Here is a 23,028-nt window from a genome sequence, read left to right on the forward strand (position 1 = left end):
TTTTGTATCCTTCTCACCACCACATAAAGGCAATCCCATATCAAAGTCTGGGATTGCAAGGTGGATTGACAGATGTATTCAAATTTGCTATCACAAAGCAAAACGTTCACTGTCTATTCCCCCTAAAGCCCACTCTACCCGAAAGATAGGGACTTCAATGGCATTTTTAGGGAACATTCCCTTAGATAACATCTGCAAAGCAGCTACATGGTCTACACCGCACACATTCACAAAACACTATTGTGTAGATGTGCAGGCAAAACAACAAGCTTGTGTGGGCCAAGTTGTACGCAAAACGCTATTTCAAACTACTGCAACAGATACTGGTAGTCGCCGCTAAGGAGGAGTATTGCTATCCAATCGTAGCACAGTGTGTGAACTGCAGCTCATATGCCTCGAACGGGAAATGCTACTTACCAGTATGCATCTGTTCTTGGCATGTAGAGCTGCAGATTCACACACGCCCACCCACCTCCAAGGCTACTTTTATCTGTTCCAGTATTATCTTAATTAGATACAACATACATGGACATCTATATCTGTTTCTCACAAAACTCCATCATTTCCCTTCTTGGCGAAAAAACAATCTGACGATGGAGTCGATGCCCATGTGCACTATTTTCCAAAGGAGGAGTCACCCATCTTGTGACTTCCAAAGACTTCTTCCAAGACAACAACAAAGTGCAAACATCCGGCACAACACCAGATGGCGATCTATGCAAAGCGTGTGAATCTGCAGCTCTATATGCCAAGAACAGATGCATACTGGTAAGTAGCATTTTCCTTATCCACTAGATGCATCTACTCAAAATATCATGTTACCTTCTGCATTTACAGCCTGATGGTTTAGCCTACACTTCCATTTGTTTGCTTTTTGCATCAGTAGCTGCATATTTACAAAACAGACATCTATCTTTGTTCAAAGTTCCAGTAATTAAAACCTTTATGGAGGGACTTAAGAGAATAATACCATTCAGGGTACCTCCAGCACAAGTTTGGAATCAGAACAGAACCATTACACGACTGTCCACTATAGTTTCTTTCATGGAAAGTGGCCTTTCTCATTGCGATCACTTAATTGAGGAGAGTTGGTGAGCAACAGGCTTTATCCCTAGAAGAACCCTTCTTTCAGCTTCATAGACAGGGCAGTTCTTCGCATCAACCCAAAGTTCCTTCCCAAAGTGGTTTCTGCTTTCCATATCAACCAATCAGTTGCATTGCATGTGTTCTTACCTCAGCCTGATTCAGTAGCAGAACGAGCTCGTCATACTCTTGATGTCAGAAGAGCGCTATTGTACTACATTTAAAGAACAAAGGATTTCCGCAAAACAATTTGTTGTATTTGCTACACCTCACAAAGGCAATCCTATTTCTAAATCTGGTATTGCAAGATGGATTGTTAAGTGCATTCAAACCTGTTACGCTAAGCAAACTTTATCTATACCTCCTAGAGCGCATTCAGCTCGTAAAATAGGAGCGTCTATGGCCATTTTAGGTAACATCCCTAAAGCTAACATTTGTAAGGCAGCAACATGGTCCACACCACACACGTTTACCAAACATTATTGTGTGGATGTGTTAGCACGTCAAGAAGCCAATGTGTAGGGCAAGCAGTGCTAAAAACACATTTTCAAACCGGTGCAACATCTACTGGTTAGCCACCGCTTTAGGAGAATACTGCTATATAGTCTATTCAAGGCATGTGCATCTACAGCACACATGCCTCGAACGGATTATGCTACTTACCCAGTAAGCATCTGTTCGTGGCATGTAGAGCTGTAGATTCAGATGCACCCGGGCACCTATAGCTGTAGCTGTTTTGCATGATTACATTACATACACATGGACATCTCTGTACTCCACTTACTTACTCCATTCTCCGTTCTCTCAACCCTAAAATTACCCTTACAACAGTATACCCCTACCCACCCTAAATATATCCATATACCCTCTACCCAGTCCCATCCCTAAACCCAAAACAAACTCCTATAAATACCCATAATATTCTATACCCTTACCCACCCTTAAACACAAAAATTACACATATTACCTTATACTCCTACCCACCCCAAATGTGTGTGTGTGTGTGTATATATATGTATGTATGTAGATTTACCTTAACTATACTTACCTTGCATGGTAAAGAATGATATGTAAATGCTTTGCATGGTAAATACTGTGTTAAAGGCCGTGTTCCTTCCTGAGGGGATCCAGCATGCTTCAAATATATGGTTAGCAGAAGTTATTCAACATCACCTTGTGCAGCAACTCGTTATTCCGCTGTCCTACAAGCCCAGTGCGGGTTTACTCCTGTCCCAACTGCTACTTTGGTACATGCAAGAATCTTCAGATCGAGGAAGGATCTGAACTGCCTGCTTCACACAATCCTACCACACCAGAAAGCACAGGGAATACATATGTCTTTTTTGCATGCAGAAACTGCACTGAAACCTGCCTTCCCAATTCTGGTGAAAATTAGGTCATAATATAGGAAAAAATATCAAAAGACATACAAGTGCAAAATGTCTGTTTTGATGTATAAGGCGCTTCCTTCATTTGTTCCATCTTAAATGTCTGATTTTCACGCAGTTCAGATCCATCCTCGATCTGAAGATGACAAACAAGTGGATGAAGCACATATAGAATGCTAGCAATCACCCAAAGGATTTGTGCTCTATATTCATACCTTCCAGTTACAAGTAAATGCCTCGAAATCATAAAATTATTGTTTCTGTGCAAAAGTACGGAGATAGTGTCCGTTTCACCCTAAAAAAAGAGATTATGACTAATGTTTACTTCTCAATCACTCACAGTTCCCAGCAAACCCCTTTAATAGCTTAACTATCACAAATTACTAGATTGTTTTGTGCATTATCTTTTTCAAATAGATTCATTAGGTAAATATGAACACCAGCAGAAGGAATTAAGAAGCTAAAATGTTATTTGTAAGTAACCTGTATTATGTTTCTCATTTGTCCTGTTTGTTGCCTCTTAACAGCATTACTGTGTGAAGGTTTGTTTTCATGTTGGATGATGTTGGGCGATTGTTTTCATCTGACAAAGAATGTTCACATCCAAATTCTTACTATGTTTCTTCCTTAATTACTGTGTACTCTCATTTGTGAAACCCTTGGTGCTCTCCTGCCCTCCAGCTCAGTATCGTGACCTAGTTTGTCCTATTTTAGCACCATTCCTGGCTGCCATTCATGGGGTAAGAACTAAACTTTTGTTCCCTGAATACTGTTCAATTTCACAAATGCAGACGTTGGTGGATTCTTATAACTCTACAGTCCTTCCTGTATTTTGTTTTTCTCGGAGAATAATTTTATAATTGCTAAAAAGGTCCTGCCAAAACCATACCTGGTTCCCTAACAAAATGTTTTCTTTTCTTTCTTTATTTTTTGTGTGTGTTTATTTAGTTATGTTTTATCTGCCTTAAAAAGAACTGACCTTATTCACTCAGTGGCACGGGTTGGGGGCTGTCGAAGCCTGGCTCTTCGCCAGAGGGTTCTCTTTACAGTGTGTTTCTGATAACATTGCACTAGCTCAATTGGATCATAATATACAAGGTTTTGGTCGAATGGGATGAAAGGCCCCTGGGTTGAGTCATTTAGTGGGTGTCCGGCAGACGGCGGGTAGATGAATCCGAAGCTTTTTCCTGAAGATTAACAGAGAAGGGCAGACTCTGAGATCCAGAGTGTTGGCGCTGATTCACTATAGGGTGTTGCAGATCTTGATGTGAATGAGATGCGAGTGATCCAGCAGCCAGGTGAGGTATGGAGAATACATATAGAGATCATTAGAAGAAATAGACTTGACAGCTAATCTATTTGTGAGTACTTATCGCTGTTGTCTTTTACTGGGCTCATTAACATGGCAATCAATATGGCTATGGGTCCCTATAGCTCAAACTGCATCTTAGTTTCTCTTTCATTAGGACTGATTCGCAGGACTATTACTACGGAATGTTAGTTTATACCTAGTTAAAAGCAGCTAATAAAATAAGTGTAAGTGTTAGGATCAAATAAATAAGATACGACTATCTGCCTATTGTGTGGATTGCTTATCCATGGCTTTCTCCAAATGTCAAACCCAAGTTGTTGAATACAATATTTGAGGGTCTCGTGCTGGATGATGATCAAAATGAAAAGCTGCTGTTCTTTTCCAGGGCCCATGAGTGTTACTTAATGTCCAGTAATTTTGATGGGTTCTCCAGAATGTCCAAGCTTGCTCCAGATAGAACTGCTTCGTGTCCTTCTGTACACTTTTGGCTTTGGAATGGAAACAAATGAAGAGTTGCCTTAAACACTAACAAAACTGCAGGTTATTAACTGCCCTTTGCTAGGATTCGAAGACCTCAGCTTGGAGGCATTGCTGTAATTTTTAAAGAAGATTTCGGTACTTTTATCGTATTGAATACTAAAACAGACTAAGTGAGCTTTGCAGATTGTGAAGAGATGTTAGTGTTTGTGGCATGTGTAGCCGTAGATACACATGCTGCTGCCATCTAGTGTTGGGCTCGTACGTGTGCAATTGTTTTTCTTCAAAAAGTCTTTTCGAGTCATGGAGTACAGTGGTGACTCCACTTATTGCTGTTAATGCGCATGGGCATCAGCTCTGTTAGATTGGACATGTCTGAAATTACTGCAGAGAAAAAACAATCAAGCTCCGGTTCAACACTGCTAGGTGTTTTAGCCAGGCCTTCTCTGATCCCTTCCGTGCCGGTAGAAACTGTCATTGCGCTTACCTGTCTGTTTCACACCGTACATACCCCCCTTTGACTCGACTCCACAGTCTGACAACTTTGATGCCCCATTCAGGCCTCCATCACCTCCTCGACGTACAAGAATGTCCCAGTGATGAAAGGACTCCTTTTCGCTTCTGCCCAAAGTGTTGCTCAAAATATCCTAGGACAGACCTTCACCTAGTCTGTAACCTCTGCTTGTTCCCCAAACACAAGAAGGAGTCTTGTGCAGCGTGTCTTGCCTTTCAGAACAAAGAGACACTCCAAAACTGCCGAGCCCGTCATATCTCCTTGCCTACAATGGTGCACAATCAACAGGACAATACTCCAGACCTTTCAGAGACCGAGAGAGTTTGAGGGCATCCAGCAGGCTTAAAATATCTATTGACTGATCAAGAGCACAATGCAGCAGCAATTCCTAGTGCACACCCAAGCTCAGCCTATCCTCCACCATCAATACCCCATCTCCAGCCCTTGCAAGTACAGCCCTTCCTCAGGGCCGCTCTCTACTCTGAAGTAGGGAGAGCATACCCCAGCCTAGTAAGGGTACAAGCGTTCCAAACGTTGCTATCTCTTTTTCAGCCAGATCACCAGGCAACGGTTAGAAGAGTCTAGCACCCCCTTGCATTGCCATAGTTCCACATGCCAGTTTACACATGCAGTAGTGCCTATCAACTCAATGGTCACAGACGGAGGGTCAGTGGGAGGATCTAGTGCTGCACACATTGCCAGCGGCCTTTTGCAGAGACGGCCTTTTTTGGACCCAGGTCCGCAAGTGACCATCACCATGAACATCTTGCATACTGGCTGGGGAGCACACCTTCAATAACTGACAATCCACGGAGTGTGAACCCCAACTAACGGGATCTCCACATAAACCACCTGGAGTTGTTAGCAAGCCATGTGATGCCTGTCACTGGCAGATATCTGGCTACAGATTCCTTAACTTAGAATATCCCCCAGGCGTCCGACTGAATCCGGAAAATCCTTTTTTTCCCAGCATTACCTCTGTGGCATCGCCTGGCTTCGTCCTGACGTCGTCCACGGAAGTGACCTCAGTGGAGCTATATAAGCCCCTCCTGGCGTGCTGATGTCAGTTTTGATCCGAGAAAATAATACCTCGGGCCTGGTATTGTTTATTGTAGGCCTTTTTCGATGCCCTTTCGCGTCCAGGAACAGTGTGTCGGTGCCCTTTTGTGGGCTTCAAACCATGCCGGTCCTGCTCGACAGATGCCGACGATGGACCCTTACGAACTCTGTGTATGTTGCTTGGGAGAGCACCATGACTCAGTGGAGTGAGACGTTTGCCGCCAGCTGCCCAGCTGCGGCCACAATCACTGCGGGAATGCCGCATGAAGCTGCTGTCTGCCCGGATGTCCCGTACGAACCCGTCTCGACACAGGTCTCCTTATCCAGCGTAGTCGTCCACGCGGCAGGGCCGGTTCTGGCACCGTCACCATCACTCGCCTACCTCAGATAAGCATTGCACCTCCCTGGTGCACCTCTGGGCTCCACGGGGGGGGGGGGTGTAGGGACTCAGGTTGGGACACCGCAGGTGGGTTTACCCTCAGCTCCAACCGAGTGCCCTTACTCTGACACTTGAGTCGCTGCAGGTAAGCATTTACCCCCCTCCCTGGCACGCCTCCGGGCCCCATGGGGGGGTAGTAGGGACTCTGGTTGGGACGCCGCCGGCGGGTTTACCCTCGGCTCCAACAGAGTGCCCTGACTCTGACACCAGAGCCATCGGAACACGGCTCGGAGGGGCATCCCACAATGTCTAGCCCTTCCACAGCGCTGTCGCACAGCCTTCTGAGGCTCCCTGCGGCATCGCTGGAGGTGGCTGTGGCTCGGTGCACGACACCGCTTCGGCGTACTCTCTCCCGCAGATTTCCACCTCGGGGGAAGTGTTGCGTCTACGCCAGTCCTATTCCGAGCGGTCGGGACTTTTTCGAAGATCACCGATGCCGGCTTGAGTGGAGGCCTTCAGAGGTGTCCGACTTGAGGAGTTGAGGCCTTTTTCGGAGGTCGCCGACGCCTGCTAGTCTCGAAGGGTCGCTCGACTCGAGGGGTCGGGGCCTTTTCGGAGGTCGCCGACGCTTGCTTTGACGCCGGCTCAAAGTCGACTCGACGCCGGTACTGCCTCCAGCTTTAGTGGTGGAGGATGTGGTTCCGATGGGTTCACCACCCTCTGAGTCTTTTCACTACTCTCTAGAGCATGCGCCAGTGGAGCATTGGCCTACTCAACCTGCTGATGTGCCTCGATTAAGTGGCTGGTTTAGCTTGCGTCCTTCACCTACTGATGACTTGCTTTCACCGCCTCGTGGGGCCATGGAAGCTGGTGGGACGTTCGTCAGGGCTGTTTGCGGGGCTGCAGACATTTTAAGGATGGAGCCGCCCTCAGTCTCTAGTCCTTCGGAGATTTTGCTGGATAATCTCCACCAGGGCGCGATGAACATGAACCCGTACCTTTTGCGGAGTCATTGTTTGACATACTTTTCGGAACGTGGGTACGGCCCTCCTCGGGGGACCCCGTGGATCGTGATTAGGCACATCGGCCGGCTCCCACTAACCCCGCCTGTTTGACACTCTATCCTGGAGCTGGAGGACTTGTGCTTCAGGCAGCTCTCTCTGTTACTCCTGTTCCGTTGCATCCTCACACTCTGGAGTCAAGGTTTCTGGCCGTGATGTGTTTGCGTCCGCCTGCTCGGGACTCTGGTCCCTCAACACGTTACGTATATTTGTTCATGCTACATTTGCCCTTTGGGACGCTGTTGACCGACTCTTCCCCTCCTTGCCAGGGATCACTCGTGCCGATCTGGCCCGCCTAATCAGTGATGGCCATGATATGGCACACTTTTAATTCACTCTGCCATGGACGCCATGGACACTGTGGTCGTACTATGGCCAGGTCGGTTGCTATACGCTGCCACGAGTGGTTGCGTGATGAGGTTTTCCCAGAGCATGTTCAGAAGCGTCTTAAAGGTATACCATTTAATGGGGTCACTCTTTTTGATGCCCATGCTGATTCGCTGGTCAGGCGCCTCCTGTATATGTGTCTCTTTTCTGTTACCCGTTGTGGGCCGCAGATGTTCTGGGTTGCGTGGCTGCTCAGCCGTGTTGTTTACTTATTCTGGTACAGCTGGTTAAGCTGTGTTTACCTTTCTTTTGAGCTTCTGCCTACGAGCTTATCTCTAGAGGGACCCTTCGTTTGTAAGGTTGTGCCTTGCCCTATGTGGGTTATTTGTTGGCGATCATATTGCTACTCCCTTTGCCCAGGTACCTTGGCGCAAGCTGCCTCTTCCTACTGTTGTAGGATTTCTCCTCTGGTGAGTTCCATAGGCTTGGTTTCTCTCCAAGGGTTACCATTGGTTATCTGCAGTTGGTCCGTAATACATCCCCGCCTCCGTAGGGGGTTTTGTCACCCTGGCATGTTCCTGCAACCTCGCTGTGCACGTCTTGCCTGTCTATCGGTGGACATGCCCCCTTTGGGGGGGGGGGGGGAAGCAGGTCTTTTCTGGCACGGTCTCCGGTTCCTTGCAACTTGCAAGACACCTTCCTTTCCTGTGCATATTCCTAATTTTCTCAAGGAGTGGCTCTGGGATATGCGTTTCTACCTCTGGATCTGTGCTCCAACCCTGATGTTTTTCTGGGTGTGAGTTCTTACTCCCATTATGGCACAGGTGCTTCTTTAGGTAGCATTACTGTGTGTGTATTCTTCTTTCTATCCTTTATGGGCAGTCTTGTGGTCTATGTTACTTCTGTCTCATGGGAGACCAGGATTCTTCCCCCCCTGGGACCTGTTATTTTTCCTGCATTCTTAACTGTTATGCAGCACACCGGTGCCATGGTGCCGCTTGCTTTACTCCCCTATTTAGGATTTAGTCACTCCACGTATGTGTGTCGACATTCCTGTCTCTTGTGTGTATATCGTGGATTCTGCACGCCACTGGTGTGCTCGCATACTAAGTCTTTTTTGCCTTAGTGTCAGACATTCTTGCTTACTCTTTCCTTTGGAATGGTGTCCTCTGTGCATTAATAGCCTTGCAGGTTATCCACTCAGTGGTGCATTTTAACTCGTTTGGCTGCATGCCTACCTTCTGAGCTTTTGCTCAGATGGTGGCTCCTCTGTCTCTGCTGGCTCCAGGATCTGGGCTCGGCCCTGCCACTGTTGTCACATGTCCTAGGAAGTACACATTAAGGTGTTTTTTCTTCCACCCATGGGCCTCATGCTGCGGCTCAGGTTCTGGGGCGGACAGTCTTCCGGCTGTCCCCTGTTTCTTGTGGCTTCCACTGTGGTGTGTGTTCAGGCGGTATGCTCTACCGTTGTCATGTTGTTTGGACCCTTGGTACTTCGTTCCTCTTGGGTTATAGGGACCGATGCCTGGATCCTTCTTTGAAGGTCTTGCTGCATTGTTTCTTACGTTGGCACGGAACTTTCTGGTTCTGTTTTCCTTTTGTCTATGTCTGGGCGTGAGAGGTATCACACCGTCCCTCGTCGGATTTGATGTCTTTACCATCCCTTGTTCATGCTCCTTTAGGTGGGTCATGGGTCTGATGCCTGTTGTCCTGGCATTGCGGTTTCCACCGTTTTTTCGTCAGCCTCTTGTCGAATTTGTTCTCCTGGAACATGGTGGTTGTTTCGCAGACCCTCCTCCTATGGGGTATGGCTTTGGTATCTATTCTAAGTTAAGGAATCTGCGGCTAGATGTCTCTATCAGATGGAAGAGTTACTTACCTTCGGTAACGATATATCTGGTTTAGACACAGTCTAGCCGCAGATTCCTTAACGCCCGCCCATCCTCCCCACTCTGCGAAGACCTTTTCATATGATGTCTTTCCACCTAGCCTCCCTCTTTCTGGTGGCTTTGGTCTTCCGGAGGTGTGTCCTCGCACTTCACTCTGAGCTAGGGTGTGTTGTTCTACGTGTGGCCCTTTGGACTTCCCTCCGTCCTAGTGTTTGGTTGGTGGCATGCTCTCTCCCCTTCCTTTGGCAGCTTTCGAGCCCTTTGGCTCTCCCCTTCGTCCACGTTTTAAGGTGGTTCAGGTCTATACTTTTTACTACCTTCTCATGTTTTTCCTCCTGTGCTACTCACGCGTGGAGTTATTCTGTTTTTAATTCCCTCCCATCGCCCACACCTATGCCTCCTCCTTTCTCTGGCAGTTGGTTGGATTGGGTTCTTTTGGTGCTACAGTTCTAAAATCTCTGGAGCGTGTGTGTTGTGAACTTTCTGTTGGTCGTTCACTTCTAGTGACTTGTCTTGCAACATGTTGCTTCAATATTGGGGTGCTTTTTCCCCTCCTGTAATGGCAAGCTGTGCCTCGCTTGTCATATCCTTTGTACCACAGTCGTTGCCCCCTCGAGGTGGGAGAGTCAGCACTTTTTCCTGGAGTCTGAGTGACCCCCCACCCAACTATGAGTTATTTTAGGCCAAACACCTCATATTTGAGTGGCCCATAGGTTTAGGGTGGGGCACCACTGGATTTTCACCAGCACGTTCAGTTGGGCCTCTTGGATCCACCCAAGACCTTCCTCTGCACCTGCTTCAGTACCCACGATACCGACACCGCAGACACCCCACTGCAGTGCCATCCCCATTCCCGACTTCAACACGGAGCTGGATGGGCGTCATCTGACTCCCAATGGTGAACTTCGAGTTGGAGCCAGTGCCTTTTTCGTTTGACAGGCCTGGAGAGGAAGACAAATGGGAGGGGTCTGAGGACCCCTAAGTATACTATCATCCACTAGATGACAGAGAAGAGAGAATTGGCATGAGGAACTGGTGGATGCTAGTGGGTTAGACACCTCACTGGACATTGGCTTGGTCTCTCCCTACCGTGGCTACAGAGGTGAGTGCCTCATTTGCCATGGTAGTACGAATGGTGGCTTGAGGTCTTGGCCCTTCACTTGCCGTCCGTGCCATTTAAGACTAACATCTTGACATTGGTGCTTCGACCGGTAGTTGCCCCCTCCGAATCTGTACTTCCACTTAATGAAGCCCTTATCAATGTCCTACTCGAGGCCTGATCCCTGCACAATGGCTCCTGTGCATAGTACAATTGCCCGCCACCATCCGCCCCCTCCAGGTGCCCAGTTTCTGCACCCCACCCCGGAGAGCGTGTTTGTTCAAGCCTCCACTTCTGAGTCAACCCCGGCGCAGTCCCTACCCCTCCACCGGATACACATCCAAGATGCTCAGTACCTTCGGTAAGTGATGATCTGAAAGAAACACGTTAGTTAGATTCCTTACCTTAGCAATACCCTTGCGCGTCGCTAGGCGTCGTCTGCGGCTCCGTGTCCGTCGTCTGCATCGTGCGCCGGGATGACGTCGTCGGAGTACTTAGACACCGCCCTCGCGTGCTGACGTCAGTTCTTCTTTTTTTCGCGCCAGACAGCGCCGATCCGGAAAAAGAGCATACACTTTTAGTCACTTTTTGACTATACTTTTTGAACTCCTTTGGTTCTATTCTGTAGAATTGACTCCGGTAGGGATGCCTGGCTTTAAAGCTTGTGACTCATGTCACCGACTGATGTCGGTTACGGACCACCACCGCCGGTGCCTTTATTGCCTTGGGGCTGACCACGCTGCCGAGTCGTGCCCTGACTGCCGAGCCTTGACTTCGAAGGCTAGGCGGGAGCGGTCCCGCAATCTACTCGAGCTCCGGCAGTCTGCTCCACGCCGTTCACGGTCCCAGTCGAGGAGGAGGTCGAGGGACCGGTCGCGGAGCCGCAGCTATCACCACCACTCGTCGGGTTCCAAGTCTTTGGGTAAGTCAAAGCATCGCAAGAAGACAGAGCTTTTCGGGCTCCCCTCGCCAGTCGCGCAACTCGGCTGAGGGTTCGGGTGGTACCACCCACGCGGCTCCATCGGAGCCACAGGAGTCCAGTCCGTCCCCATACCCGCCGGTCCCTGGGACTGACGCGACTCCGGCGGAGATCAGTGCCTTTCTCTTGGCCATGAGAGGCCTGGCTTCGCCATCGACGCCTGCCGGTGCGCCTTCGGGCCCTGCGGGCTCGACTGGGAGGCCTAGCGAGCCGGCGGCTCCGGCCCTGGCGCCGTCGTCGATTCTGGTCCCGACGCCGCAGGCCCCCGCGGGATCCAGGCCTGGATCTCATTCGGCGCCGGTCAACCTCACAACCCCTCTGCCGACTCCGGTGCCACACCCGGTGCCGCCTTCGGACGACGCCGTTCCCCAATTCAGTCCCGGTCCGGACCCGGCGTCGGAGCGGCGCCGTCCGGCGCTGCACCTGACGCTGGTGGGTGGCAATTTCATCTTCCCACCGGCTCCGTTCATTCCACCGGTCTACCAGGAATCGAATGACGGCGACGACTGGGAGGGGTCTGAGGACCCTCTGTCCCGGCAGGGCCAGTTATCTCAGGACTGGGCAGACGAGCTGGGGGATGCCAGTGGTCTTGACACCTCCCCTGACACTGGCTTCATCTCTCCTCCGACCGTAGCTTCGGAGGAAGGTGCTGCATTTTCTGTGGTGCTGCGCAAGGCGGCCGAAGCCCTTGGGCTGGAGCTACCTGCTGTGGCCGTGAGGACTAACCTCCTCACTGAAGTGCTCCAACCGTCAGCAAGCTCCTCGGAGCCTCTGCTGCAGTTTAATGAAGCACTGGTTGACGTTCTGAAGGGCACCTGGTCCAAGCCCTCCACAGTACCTCCTGTGGACCGGAACGTGGCCCGGCTCCGCCACCCTGCAACGGGTGACCCCAGTTTTCTGTCCATGCACCCCACGCCAGAGAGCATGGTTATCCAGGCCTCTACTTCCCAGACCTCCTTCCCGTCCGCTCCCCCAGATCGGGAATCCAAGAGACTAGAACAGTTTGGTAAGAAGCTGTTCTCCTCCTTTAGTTTGGGATTGCGGTCTATTAACACCGCTTGTCTTTTGGACCGTTACTCCCACTCCCTGTAGGATACGGTGGAGGACGTGCTGCCCCTGTGTCCGGAGGAGGCCCGGACACGGCTCGCCCAGGCTCTTGCCGAGGGGTGGGATGCAGCACGGCATGCAATCCGATGTGGACTGGACACTACGTACTCGCTGGGTAGGGCAATGTCGACCACGGTTGAGCTTCGTCGCCACGCCTGGCTGCGGTCCACGAGTTTTTCTGGGGATGTCCAGAGCACCCTCATGGACATGCCCTTCGATGACAGTCGCCTTTTTGGCGACAAAGCGGATAGTGCGCTGGAGCACTTTAAGGGCTCCAGGGCTACGGCCAAGTCCTTGAGCCTCTCGGCCCGCGCCCGCAAACTTCTGCTTTTTGCCAATTTAGTGGCCAAGGAAGGGGTGCCCCCTCACGTCCGCCTAGCCACAGGCCGCAGACCCAACCTCCACGCGGACGTGGATTCCGCCGAGGCGGTACAGGGGGACAACGTGCCGATCCGTCCACATCTACCCCAGCAGCATCCCCCTCAAAGCCCTCCTAGTCCGTGCTTTCAGGCCCATTCCACGCCAGTGGGAGGCAGAGTTCGCCATCACCTGCTCCACTGGCGTTCCATCACGTCGGACAGGTGGGTGCAGCAAATCGTCCGAAGGGGCTACTCCCTCCCCTTCGAGGCGACCCCTCCAGCCATGCCACCACAGTACCACCGCATGCCGGGGGATCACTTGAAACTTCTACAGGAGGAAGTTACGGCCCTCTTGACCAAGGGGGCCATCGAGCGCATTTCTCTTCCAGAAGTCGGTCGTGGTTGTTATTCCCACTACTTTCTGGTTCCCAAGAAGGGCAAAGGGGGCCTACGCCAATGGTGGATTGGTGTGGCTCACTGGTTAGAGGTGGCAGACCCGTAAGCAGAAGTCGGCCCGGGACCACGGTTCGATTCCCGACACGGCAGGGTCTTGGACCAAGGTCAGCGGACACGATAATTCTCTCGGTGCCTACTCTAATCATGGATCCCATTCAGCAACTCTGGGCAATAGCTTGCTTAATCTCCACTTACGGCCCCATTAGCGCCGGGGATGCTTCTCTTCACCTTGGAGATTCCCAGTAGGGATCATCTCACAGGGAAAGCCAGGATGGGTTCCCCAGTTGTGCTCAGCGCCGGGACACTCTTGAGTATCTGCGCGCTTTACAAATGCAATATAACATAACGCCCTATCTTGGACCTCAGGAGCATCAACGTCTTCCTCCGGAAGGAGAAGTTCAAGATGCTCACCTTAGCTCAGGTTCTGACTGCCCTAGACCTTGGAAACTGGATGGTAGCGTTGGACTTGCAGGACGCTTAATTCCACATCCCCGTCCTGCCGGCCCAACGGCGTTACCTGCGGTTCACGGTGGGCCAAGAGCATTTTCAGTTTACCGTGCTCCCCTTCGGTCTCACCAGTGCCCCTCAGGTGTTCACGAAATTGATGGCCGTGGTCGCAGCTCATCTGCGCAGATTGGGGGTTCCAGTCTTCCCCTATCTCGACGACTGGTTGCTGAAGGCGGGCTCGCCCCAGGCAGTCGTCTCCCACCTCCAGACTACGGCCGACCTCTTGCATTTGCTGGGGTTCTCCATCAATGTGCCGAAGTCACATCTGAGTCCCTCCTAGAAGCTCCTCTTTATCGGAGCGATTCTGGACAGTTCCGGGCCTATCCTCCGGAACAGCGGGTCCGGGATATTCAGGCTCCGATTCCCATCTTTCGGCCTCTATCCTGGATTTCGGTCAGGTTGGTGCTGCGGCTTCTGGGTCTGATGGCCTCCTGCATCCTGTTGGTGCATCACGCCAGATAGCGAATGTGGGTTCTGCAGTGGGACCTGAAGTATCAGTGGGCCCAGCATTGGGGCAACCTGTCCGACCATGTCTTGATCTCGGAGGGCACTGCACGACAGTTGCAGTGGTGGCTCACGGACCGCAATTGGGTCAGTGGCGGATCCCTCTCCCTACCCCAACCGGAGCACGTAGTAGTGACTGATGCGTCCCTCCTGGGATGGGGGTGTCACATGGGAGTGGCGGAGATCAGGGGGCTCTGGTCTCCGGTGGAGTCTCGGCTCCATTTCAACCTTTTGGAGCTGAGAGCGATCCGACTTGCACTGAAGGCATTCCTTCCCTCTGTCCGAGGAAGTGTAGTGCAGGTGTTCACGGACAACACCACCGCCATGTGGTATTGCAACAAGCAGTGCGGGGTGGGGTCGTGGACCCTTTGTCAGGAGGCTCTCCGCCTCTGGACATGGCTGGAACATCAGGGCATCACCCTGGTGGTTCAACATCTGGCGGGTTCTCTGAACGCCAGAGCAGACTAACTCAGCCGCCGGTGCATGATGGATCACTAATGACGCGCAATGTCAGCAGTTCTGCGCGTTGAAGTTTCCAAGGCGGCACTCACTCGGAGACGCTTTTCGTCGCGAGTGGAGTTGCGGTCTGTTGTACGCCTTTCCGCCTATACCACTTCTGCCCAGAGTGCTGAAGAAGATCAGGCCCGACCGGGCCCAAGTCATCTTGGTGGCTCCGGATTGGGCACGAGGGTGCTGGTATCCCGAGCTACTCAGTCTGTCGATCAAACCCCCGATAAGACTGCCTCTTCAGGAGGACTTTCTGTAGCAGCAGCAGGGGACGGTCCTCCACCCGAACCTGTCCAGTGTCCACCTCCATGCGTGGAGATTGAGCGGCGACAGTTGCCATTTGACTTGCCTCCTGAAGTCTGTGATGTGATTCAGGCAGCCAGGCGTCCCTCCACTAAATCGGTATACGCCTGCAGGTGGAACAAATTTGTGGCATGGTGCACAGCAAAGGCTGTGGATCCCCTTTCCGCCCCTCTTTCTGAGGTTCTCCTTTTTCTTCTTTCCATGGCCCAGCAGGGCTCTGCTCTGGGCACTCTTAAAGGCTATCTTTCAGCTATCTCTGCTTTCTTACGGCTTCCTGATCAGCCTTCTCTTTTCAAATCCACTGTTGTTTCTCGCTTCTTCTTTCGTAATGCCTCAGTGGGATTTGAATCTGGAATTGACGTATCTGATGTGCGCTCCCTTTGAGCCACTTCATAATTGTCCCCTTCGTCTGTTGACGCTCAAGACTGCTTTCCTGGTTGCCATCACCTCTGCTAGGAGGGTGACTGAGCTCTAGGCTGTCTCATCTAAGCCTCCTTTTCTTTCTGCCCATCCGGACAAAGCTGTTCTCAGGACTCGCCCTTCATTTCTCCCTAAGGTGGTAACTGCCTTTCACATCGGGCAGTCTGTTACGTTGCCCACCGCTACCGCGACGTCATCCCGGCGACCACGACGCCAACGACTAACGCGAGTCGACCGTCGCCACATTTTGACTCGCAGGGGTACTGCTGACGAAAGTTCTCCCGATCCAGTCTGCCGCCTGAGGGTCATTCTAAGGTAAAGAATCTATAACAAACCTATGTTTCTTACAGATATATCGTTACTGAAGTTAAGTAACTTGGTCTTCAGGTACTTTTGTTTTTTTACCCGAACGGTTCTTTTTAGGTAATGTTTGGGTCAAAACTACAAACCCGAACTTGAGTTAGTGTTTTGGAAGCAAGCAACCAGAAATCAACTAAAAACTACACTTTAGTTGAATTTTCACCCGAACTGATCAGATAATTTTTTTGATTGCAAGATACAATTAGCTTAATTTCATAGTAATTTCGTATTTGCAACTACTGTTCACTTACCCCTGCTTCTTCAGTCATGAACTCAGTGAAATCATTTGTCAGGTAAACGGGTGAAGTTTTCCACCATAAGTACGGGTAACTTACATATGTTCTAATTTACATTTGTTTTTGTACCTAGACTCTTGTCATGATATTCTCTGGAAGGGCTCTAAGTGTTTGTGCTGTACTCTGGTGGTTGTGTCATTTTGGTAAAGACATCCACCAAATTTATAGACCATTTGGTGATATTGTCCAAGAGACAAATACCCATACACTGGAAGAACATCAGGGGCCAACACATGGAGAGATGGCGTAACGACCTCACACGTTGGGCCAAGTATGAGAGTATGTTCCTGATGAGAGATGGCAAACATAGGAGGGTGTCAGTGAAGGTGGCCCACGCCTGGGAGGTGCTGCTGGACGACTGTAAGCGGGATGAAGATCTTGACTGCAAAGGCTCTGCCACGCCCCAGTTGGACTTGACGACAGTATCTGTAAGTAGCATACACTTACCCGGACCATTAGGACGCCCGGCCTGCGGACATTCTTTGTGTCCATTCCAAACATTGCCCCGAGCGAGACCCCCACCCCTTACTTTATATCCCCACTGTTTCATAATAGACATTGGCATTACTGAAGCATGCCACTATCCTTCCACTTGGACAGCAACTGGATGGGGCAACAGGGAAGGGGGTTTTGAATTGTTTCGATTTTCATAAAGGATACCATTGATGATGCTGTTACAGTACACTGCTGTGGGAAGTAATGTGGCACAGGCACTGTCGAACATACGATATCTCGCACAAAATGTAAGCTGGGTCATATATATGTTCTGCTTGTTACTACGTGCGCTGGGACCATTCATGCCATATGCAATGGCGCTTACCATGTTTCATCTTTGTTCTCCACTGCGAAATGCCAATAAATAGTGTTTAAAAAAAATGACAAGATGGAAACTACATCAGTCCTGTGTTTTGTCGTCTTTGTAATTCATGTTGATCTAATGAATAAGTCTGAGTAATTCTGGGTCCCTTATATAATGCATAAGGTGCCACTTTTGAATCAGTCCCACGGGACAATGTTCTATTAATACATACCTACCCTGGTCCACGTGGCTGATAGTGTTATCCTTGTTATTCAAACACTTTGGTATATGTCCATAGAGTTCCTTGCTGGAATATTTCAGCATGTCCAAGGTTAACTATTTGGCTGAACTCATGAGTTAGTACCAGAATTACTGCATGATCTTTCGGGAAAAAAAGCTATTGGCAAAGCTGTGTGTGAATACAAGTGCTACAAAATCATATACAAGTCAGATCTGAGGTTGTGAAGGATTCAAACCTGAGACGTGCTACCCATATGCCATGAATCAATGTAAATAAAGAACACATTTTTTGATATGTCCACAGTACATTTATGTGCCTTAAATTTCCCCAGCAATGGGTCCACCCATGGGGTACCGGTTTCATTGTGAGAAATGTAGGAAGGCTAGGTGGTATGTTTTGTCATTCTCAGTAGATTCATGAACTTTTCATCACAGAAATGTGTTTAAATTCTGTAATTTCACTTAGATTTTGACATTTACAGGGTATATTACAAATATGTAGCCGACCCATTCAAGCCACACTACCTTGGACTTGCCTGGGTGTATTGTTTTCAGCAATGTCAGAGGTCTTTGGGTGCAAACACAGACCCTAGGCCCATAAACAGCAGGCAACCACGATCTCAGAATTCTAGCTTATCCAAACATAATTTCCTCTCTTCATATAGTCGAGTTTTTGGGCCTTTTATGTCTATGCATGAGGCCAGCCTACACATGTGGGGTACCATTTTTATTGGGCTTAGTGTTGCAGCGCAGAATATCAGTGCATTTGTTATTATATATTACATTTCTTGTATTTTTTCTGCTTCCATTTTTAAATTAATGTGCACTAAAGCACACTTCAAAAAATGCCTTCAGAATAACCTGCAATATGGGTACATTTGCAATTTAGTATGGTATTGGTATCTCGTATCATGGAACTCCGACTCTGGTATATTCAAACATGCATATCTTCCCTTCATCCCCACATTTTCAGTCATTTGATGTTTTCTCTTTGCCTTATGCATTATCAGTACTTAGTTGGTGCAAGTTGAAAACTCATTGTAAGCACTTACTCAGTAACTCTCAATATTGCTGTGTTATTTTTCTTTCGTACAAATGAAAAATTATTTATCTCTGGAAGAGTCTAACATATGTAACTGTATGTTTCATTTATATATTGGTATTCAGTGCAAATACATACAAATTAAATCCTTGTCACCAATTTCTCTTTTTTCCTTCACGCTTGCACTACTTACTGATTAAACAAGTAGTTCCTTTGAGAACTTTGAGCAATCTCCATAAATAACCACTTGTCTTGCATGATTTAAAATTTTGTCTAGTTTTTAAAAATGTATAGGTTTTATACTTCAGGCAGGCAAAATTAGGATATATTGACTTAGAAAATGTAAACTCTTTGGTAAAAAAAAGTTTTTTATGTTAGACTGCTTTGTGAAAGTTGAGAGAATAATCTTAGCACAGAATACCTTTTTCTTGATGCCATTTTCAGAATACAAATACACCATTTATTTTTCAGCTTTTTTCCTGTTTCACTTTATAATCTGAAAGAGACTATTAGTTATTGATTCCTTACCAAATTACCCCCAGGCGTCAGACTGGATCCGGAGAAATTGTTTCGTAGCAGTAGCCCTGTGTGTCGGTAGGTAGCGTCTGTCGACGCCGCGCCAGTCATCGATGTCATGGTGTTTACTTAGACGCCGCCCCTGCGCGCTGACGTCAGTTCTTTCTTTTCCACGCCACGCAGATCCGGAGAGAATTTTTTGACAAAATCTTTTTTTACTTTTTTTCGACCTCTTTTTTGAGTCTTTTGACTCCTGGTGGATGAGTGATGTCCAGTCGTCAGCCAAGTTTCCATCCCTGTGACTCCTGTCACAAGTTGATGTCGGTCACAGATCTGCACCTCGCGTGTCTTTGGTGCCTGGAGCGCGACCACGACCCGAAGTTGTGCTCCGACTGCCAGGCCTTGAATCTGAAGCTTTTGCAGGAGCGGTCCGGGAAGCTTTTGGAGGCCGGCAATCCGCTCCTCGCCGGTCGAGGGGAAGGTCACGGGCCTGTCGCGGAGCCACCACCATTCATCAATGAAGTCTTCGCATTCATTGGGTAAGTCGAAATACAAGAAGAAAGTGAAGAAGCATCATCGCTCTTCGCCTTCTCCCCGACGGCTGGCCGACGTGACGCGGGATTCAGAGTGTCTCCGCTCTCCGTCCTCGGAGCCTGCTGGGACGGCTCCGCGCTTCCCTCCTTTTCCGGGAGGCAGTGCGTCTCCTGCCCAGCTTCGTGCATTTTACGAAGCCCTCCACTCCATCTTTGGGCAGCCCGACTCAGCTGGAGGCTCTAGGCCTTCGATGCCGAGGCCTCGGCGTCGCAGGGCTGCCATGTATCCAGGCCTGGATCCAGATCGGCGCCGGTTGACCTCACACTACCTTATACAGCACCGATTCCAGTGGAGACACCGGCTGCACCCCTGGCCAGCGTCGACCCCCGCCCTTCCCCCGATGTGGACAAAGTGCCGGACCGATGCCAGTTCCAGTGCCAGAAGGTCATTTTGTCCCGCTGTTCATCCCTGGCGTTCCCTACCACCCTGAGTGGCAGCCAGAAGAGGTTGAGGAAGACTGTGAGGGGTCTGTGGACCAGCTTGAAGAGCAGGACTGGAGAGAGGAGTTGGGTGATGCCAATGGTCTGGATATCTCCCCAGACCATGGTATTCCTTCTCCCCCCTACCGTGGCTATGGAGGAGGGAGCTTCCTGTGCTGTGGTGTTGCTTAGAGCGGCTGAGGCCTTGGGCCTTGAGCTTCCTACAGTGGCACTCCTGACTGTGGTGCTTCAGCCGGCAGCAGCCTCTTGGAAGACCCTGCTGCCTTTTAATGAGTCCCTCACTGACATCTTTCTGGGCACTTGGTTCAAGCCCAGCACAGGGGATCCTGTGGCTAGGATGATTGCCCGACGCCACCGCCTACCCCGGGCGACCCACTTTTCCTCTCCCAACACCCTTACCCCGAGAGCTTGGGGGTCCAAGCCTCAACATCTAAAGGCGTGTTCCCTGCTGCTTCCCCAGATAGGGAATCCAAAAAGCTGGATCATCTTGGGAAGATGTTTTCTTCTGTCAGCTTAGGATTGCAGTCGGTGAACACTGCATGTCTCTTGGCCCGTTAGACACACTGTGTGGGACACGATTGCGCAAGGGCTGCCACAGTGTCGGAGGAGGCCCAGGCTGTGCTCACCCGCGCTGTCGCAGAGGGTAGAGACGCAGCAAAGTTCGCTGTCCGGTGTGGGCTGGATGCCGCCGACTCACTGGGTAGGACGATTACAACATCAGTAGCCCTAAGGCACTACGCCTGGCTGAGGTCCACTGGCTTCTCTGGGGATGTCCAATCGACACTTTTGGACATGCCCTTTGATGGCTGTCGCCTGTTTGGTGACAAGGCGGACAACGCGCTTGAGCATTTCAAGGACTCTAGGGCTACAGCCAGATCCTTGGGCCTCGCTACCACCTCTCGCCCCATGCAGTCTGCCTTTCGCCCCTCCGTGGCTACGGAAGGGGTGCCCCACCACGTTCCACCCAGAGCCACAGGCCTGCGCAAGCTCCCCAGCCTCTGTGCGGCCAGCGGGCGGGCCAGTCCACCAATGCCCCCCCTCCCCCCCTGCAGCAGCCTCCAAACCTTCCTAGTCCGATCTTTCATTGCCACCACTTGCCAGTGGGCGGCAGGATCTGCCATCACCTCCCCCACTGGCGCAACATCACGTCGGACAGGTGTGTTTTGCAAATAGTTCAAAGGGGCTACTCCCTCCCCTTCGAGACAACCCCTCTCTCCATGCCAGAGACACTCCATCGTATGTCGGAGGATCATCTGACCCTTCTCCGGAAGTTGCGGCTCTCTTGGCCAAGGGGGCCATCAAACGCATCCCTGTGCCAGAAGTAGTTTGTGGTTGCTACTCCCATAACTTACTGGTACCTCAGGGACGTCAACCTCTTCCTCCGGAAGGAGAAGTTCAAAATGCCAACATTAGCTTAGGTCTTATCTGCCCTCGACCCTGTAGACTGGATGGTAGCGTTGGACTTGCAGGATGCTTATTTTCACATTCGCGTCCTGCCTGCCCACCGGTATTACCCAAGGTTCACGGTAGGCCACGAGCATTTTCAGTTTACCGTGCTCCCTTTTGGCCTTACCAGTGCCCCTCGGGTGTTTTCGAAAGTGATGGCGGTGGTCGCAGCTCATCTGCGCAGATCAGGGATTCTAGTCTTCCCTCATCTCAATGACTGGCTGTTGTAGGCGGGCTCGACCCAGGCTGTCGCCTTCAGCCTACGGCAGACCTCTTGCATTCGCTGGGGTTCACTATCAACGTGCCGAAGTCACACACTATCCCTTCTCAGAAGCTCCTTTTAATCGGAGCAGTTCTGGATACAGCGCAGTTTTGGGCCTATCCTCCAGAAGAGCGAGTTCGGGATATTCGGGCTATGATACCGATGTTTCAGCCTCTACCCCGGATTTCAGTGAGAATGACCCTGAGGCTGCTGAGCCTCATGGCCTCCTGCATTCTGCTGGAATATCTGCAGTGGGATCTGAAGTTCTTCGCCTTTGAACATGGCTGGAACATCAGGGCATGACCCTGGTGGTTCAACACCTGGCGGGTTCCCTGAATGACAGGTCAGACAAACTCAACCGCCGGTACATGATGGATCACGAATGGGGTCTTCACTCAGAGGTGATGCAAGGTCTCTTTCAGCAGTGTGGAGAGCCTTGGCTAGATCTATTCGCCACCAAAGAGAGCGTACAATATCGGCCATCTGCACGTTGGAGTTTCCAAGGCGGCACGCGCTCTGCGACGCTTTTCGTCGCTATTGCAATTACGGTCTCCTGTACGCCTTTCTGCCTGTACCACTTTTGCCCAGAGTGCTGAAGAAGATCAAGCACGACCGAGCACAAGTCATTCTTGTGGCTCCGGACTGGGCACGAAGAGTCTGGTACCCCGAGCTCTTGAGCATGGCCATCGATCTTCTGATCAGACTGCTTCTTCGGGAGGATTTTCTGTCGCAGCAGAAGGGGACGGTCCTCCATCCGAACCTGTCCAACCTCCACCTCCTTGTGTGGAGATTGAGCAGCGACAGTTGACAGGTTTCGACCTTCCTCCCGAATTCTGAAATGTCATCTTGGCAGCCAGGCGTCCCGCCACTAAAACGGTATACGCCTCTAGATGGAACAAATTTGTGGCATGGTGCACATCAAAGGCTGTGGATCCCCTTTCTGCCCCTCTTTCGGAGGTTCTCCTCTTTATTCTTTCCTTGGCCCAGCAGGGCTCTGCACCTGGGCACTCTTAAAGGCTATCTTTAGACCATTTGAGCCTTCTCTTATCAAGTCCCTTATTGTTAACGGATTCCTGAAGGGCATTACTCATCTCTTTTCTCCTTCTCCTTTCGTAATGCCCCAATGGGACTTAAACCTTGTCCTCGCTTATCTTATGTGTGCTCCTTTTGAGCCACTCCATAATTGTCCTCTTCGTCTCCTTACTTTGAAAACTGCTTTCTTGCATGCCATCACCACTGCTCGCAGAGTGAGTGAGCTTCAGGCCTTATCTTCAAAGCCTCCTTTCTTTGCTGTCCATCCGGA

At 50.3% G+C, this 23,028-nt stretch overlaps 1 protein-coding gene across 1 annotated transcript in view; it reads left to right on the top strand.

Annotated features, from left to right (window-relative positions):
- Positions 1–23,028, top strand: part of LOC146816480 (exportin-5-like) — a 1,728,456-nt gene that overhangs the window by 1,338,595 nt on the left and 366,833 nt on the right. Inside the window, exon 24 of the mRNA XM_085610324.1 lies at positions 3,114–3,211. Coding sequence (XP_085466450.1) covers positions 3,114–3,211 — 98 coding nt within the window. The remainder of the gene's footprint in view (positions 1–3,113; positions 3,212–23,028) is intronic.

The sequence above is a fragment of the Triturus cristatus genome, chromosome 6 (assembly GCF_964204655.1).
Source record: "Triturus cristatus chromosome 6, aTriCri1.1, whole genome shotgun sequence".
NCBI lineage: Eukaryota > Metazoa > Chordata > Amphibia > Caudata > Salamandridae > Triturus > Triturus cristatus.